This window comes from Propithecus coquereli, unplaced genomic scaffold (genome assembly GCF_000956105.1).
Source record: "Propithecus coquereli isolate 6110/MARCELLA unplaced genomic scaffold, Pcoq_1.0 Scaffold42, whole genome shotgun sequence".
Taxonomy (NCBI): Eukaryota; Metazoa; Chordata; class Mammalia; order Primates; family Indriidae; genus Propithecus; species Propithecus coquereli.
This window is the reverse complement of record NW_012149952.1, coordinates 4,667,552-4,671,261: the sequence shown is the minus strand read 5'-3', so window position 1 is coordinate 4,671,261 and position 3,710 is coordinate 4,667,552. Positions and strand designations below refer to the sequence as shown.

The 3,710-nt window shown below is 41.0% G+C and overlaps 1 protein-coding gene across 1 annotated transcript in view; it reads right to left on the bottom strand.

Annotated features, from left to right (window-relative positions):
* The window catches only part of ELSPBP1 (epididymal sperm binding protein 1), a 27,206-nt gene extending 23,974 nt beyond the window's left edge, over positions 1-3,232 (bottom strand). Inside the window, exon 1 of the mRNA XM_012653364.1 lies at positions 3,163-3,232. Coding sequence (XP_012508818.1) covers positions 3,163-3,232 — 70 coding nt within the window. The remainder of the gene's footprint in view (positions 1-3,162) is intronic.
* Positions 3,233-3,710: the final 478 nt, after the last annotated feature.

Genomic DNA, 3,710 nt, shown 5'->3' with positions numbered 1-3,710 from the left:
AAGAGTTAATATGCAAACAAAAATTGAAGTATAGAGTATACTGAGTTGTCTTTTTTTCACCACTCGATAGCTCTAGAGACTAATCATCCCTGAAACACATCTTAAGAGATGGCATTCTATCCCAAATTCCTCATTACATAAGGACCCATGTACAATTATGAATAATTGAAAATTAATCCCTTTTTTATCAGAACTGGGCGAAGAGCTTAGCTTTCTCAATCGCTAGTCCAGGATCACAACTTTCCTCTTTGCCTCAACTCCTTTGTTTTCCTCCTTCCTTCCCTCCATCAAAGATACAGTGATAGAGTACAATGAATGAGATACTCTGATAGGGAATCTGTATGTGTGCAATAGATTGTGGATGGACATGATGATCCCCATTTCCTGGCTCAAAAGTCCCAAGCAATCCTCCATGCTATTTTCTTTCTCTGCCAGCTGAATATAGAGCAGCGGTTCTCAATCGAGAAGGAGGGGTGATTATAACACTAGACAATGTTTAGAGACATTTTTGGTTATTACAATTGGCAGAGGGAGGGGACTAGTGGCTCCTACTGGTGTCTATCAGGTAGAGGCCAGGAATGTCGCTAAACATCCTATGGTGCACAGGACAGCTCCCCACAGCAAAGATGGTGCTGAGGTTGAGAAACTCTGACAAAGACTGGGCAGAGAACACTGAGTCCTTGGCGGATGGTGGTGACACAACGAAGAAGGATCCTGTTCTCTGGATTGCAATAAAAAAAATGCTTCCTACCAAACATCCACCTTGAACTGTTAGATGAGTTTGACATAAACCTTGATTGAGTTAAGCCACTGATATTTGAAGGTCATTACAGCAGTTAGCCCTCTACTAACACAGATGGACAAGACACGATCTCTGACTTCAATTTCTATAACCTAGTAGCCCTGCTCCTTTTTCCAGATTAGATTCTGACCCTGCATAATCTGAAATAGGTCATGGTGGGGATGAGGGATGTGTTGGGAGAGAATGAAGAAGCCAGACTTCCTCTGTGAGCCCCACCCATGGGTTGATGCAATTAGAAATCCTTAAATACCATTTTCCATGTTCCGCCTCCATTTTTCAACACTGTTTGGTCTTGTTTTTGTGAAGTTTAAACCAGTTTAAATCTGGAAAGTGCTTAAAAGAACACTTGGAGCATGGCTGCTGCTTAACAATTGTTAGCTATCATCATCACCATCATCATCATCATCATCATCAATGCTTTTTTGCAATCATGGACACCACTCAGTGTATGAGATACTATGGTGGGGGCAGGGGCGGGAAAGATGCCCCTATACATGGAATTGAGGTTATTTTGGGAAATTGTTAGTAAGAATCAGCACATAATGAATACTATTAGCCATCTGCAAAGTAATCCAGCAGATGGCCTAATCTTCTTATCTGGGTTACAATCCTCCATAATCCAGACCCTGCTGACCTGCCTGTTCTCACTCCCTGCTTAACATGCCCTTGACCTTACCCCACGCTCTTTCTTATCTTTGGGGTTTTGCTCATGCCCTTCATCCTACTCTGGACTGCTTTTGGCTTCTTCCCAGCTTTGTTCCCTGCTACTCATCCATAAAGACTTGGTTCAGTTTGGGTCAATGCTCTTCCTCATGCTTATAATACTCAAGAGCCAATCGCTATAGACATATATACCAATTTTTTAAAAAATTGTCTGTTTATGTATCTATCACTCCCATTCGCTGTGAACTCGCTGAGTGTAGGGCCTAGGTTTTATCTATTTCTACATTCCTGGTCCATAACACAGAGCCTGAAACTTGGAGATCACACAATAAATGTGTATTGAATGAATTTTTCTGTAAATGTGTGCAGAGGGGACTTGGGGATACTGAATTTCAGCACAGAAGTGTGGGTGTGATCTCAGGGAGGCATGACAGAAATGAAACTACAACTAGAAAGTTGACACTCCATCAAGCACATTATTGCTTGTCTGAATAAACCGTGGGTTCTTAATCTTTTAGAGACTCGTCAGTTCTTTTGAGAACCCAGAACTTCTCCCTAGGAAGATACTTGTATGTCCTCTTGGTTGAGATGGCTGTGTGTTCACCAAAATCAGCTTCTATATTTCTTCCCAAAGGCACTACTTGACTACAATTCTAGACTATTTTGCAGCTAAGTATCACATGAGTTATGGAAGTGGCAGGAAGTGAAGTATGTCCTGGCATGGCAAAAGCAAAACTACAACAACAAAAAACCTCTCCTCCAAGATCCTCCAGGGTCTCTTGACTCTTGTCCATCAGCTAAAAGCAAAGAATCCTCAGAATACTCTGAAGCCCTTGAGGATGCTGGAGCACCCAGAGGGAAAGAGCTTGGATCCCTGACTGACCATGTGGAACACTGTTTGATAACCAGGTTCACCCTCACTGGTCTTTGCAGAAGCAAGAAAAAAAATGGTATTGTGTTAACCTGCTGACAGTTTGAAGTCTGTTTGTTACAATAGCCATTCTCACTACTCTAATAAATACACACTTTTTTTAAAATACAAATTCAGGTTTTCATGGACTCTAATGCTCATCCAGTGACCCCAGGTTAAGAATCTTTGGAATAAAGAATGTGACATTGAAGAGGGGCTTCACGGGATCAAAGCACATGAATATGTGAGTGCTTCTTCAGCCTTATCCAAAGGGGAAGAATTTCTCAGGCAGAAAAGGATTCTAATTGTGGAGAATGCCTCACCACGGCTTGAGTGAACTATATATAATCAAGGTTTCTCTTTGTTCTGTTTCCATGCTTATCATACAGTCTTTTGGTTGTTAATTTAGATTGCTAGATACATTAAGAGTATAATTAGGGTGTCCAAGGATTCAGTTTATTGGAATTATATAGCCTGCCTTTTTAATTAACATATTCACATTTCCCCTACCATGTGCTGAGTATTATGAAAGCTGCTTGTATCCATTATTTTATTTAATCTTCATCATAACCCAGTGAGATAAATGCCTTTATTTCCCTTTCACAGTCTGGGAACTGACTTCAGAGAGGTTACACTGCTTGACCAGATTACAGAGAAGGGGCAGATCTGTCTGAGGTCTATCTGCCAAGCCATCCCCTCCCTACTTGGTTCCAGGAATCTTTATTTTGGTCCATTCATTCTTTTCCAGTTTTTAAACCCCCCCCCCATTGTTTTCCGGCGTACTCACCTCCATTCGTCTCATAGGAATAGAGGAGGAAGGTCGTCCATCCCAGCAGGTAACTGGACCATCGGTTCATCTTGACTGGCCTCTTCCCTCTGGATTGGAAGAAGACAAAAATTTTGTTCCCATAGGTCCCCTTCCTCTTCCCACTAGCTTCCATGTTTGATGTCATGCATGCCATTTTTCTTTGTATCTTCAGACAGTAATAAAAAAAAAATCTTATTTTTGCAGAAGAGAGAAAAGTATTTACATTCACACACTGCATAATGACATACTGATTAACAGTGGACTGTATATAGGATGGTGGTCCTATAACATTACAATACCTTATTTTTTCTGTACCTTTTCTATGTTTAGATATGCTTAGGTGCATAAATATTTACCATTGTGTTACAATTGCCTACAGTGTTCAGTGCAGCAACATGCTGTACCAGTTTGCAGCCTTGGAACAATAGGCTGTACCCTAAAGCCCAGGTGTGCAGTGGGCTCTGCCTTCTAGGTTTGTGTAAGTACACTCTATGATGTCAGAGTTCTTTTTTTTTTTTTTTTTTTTT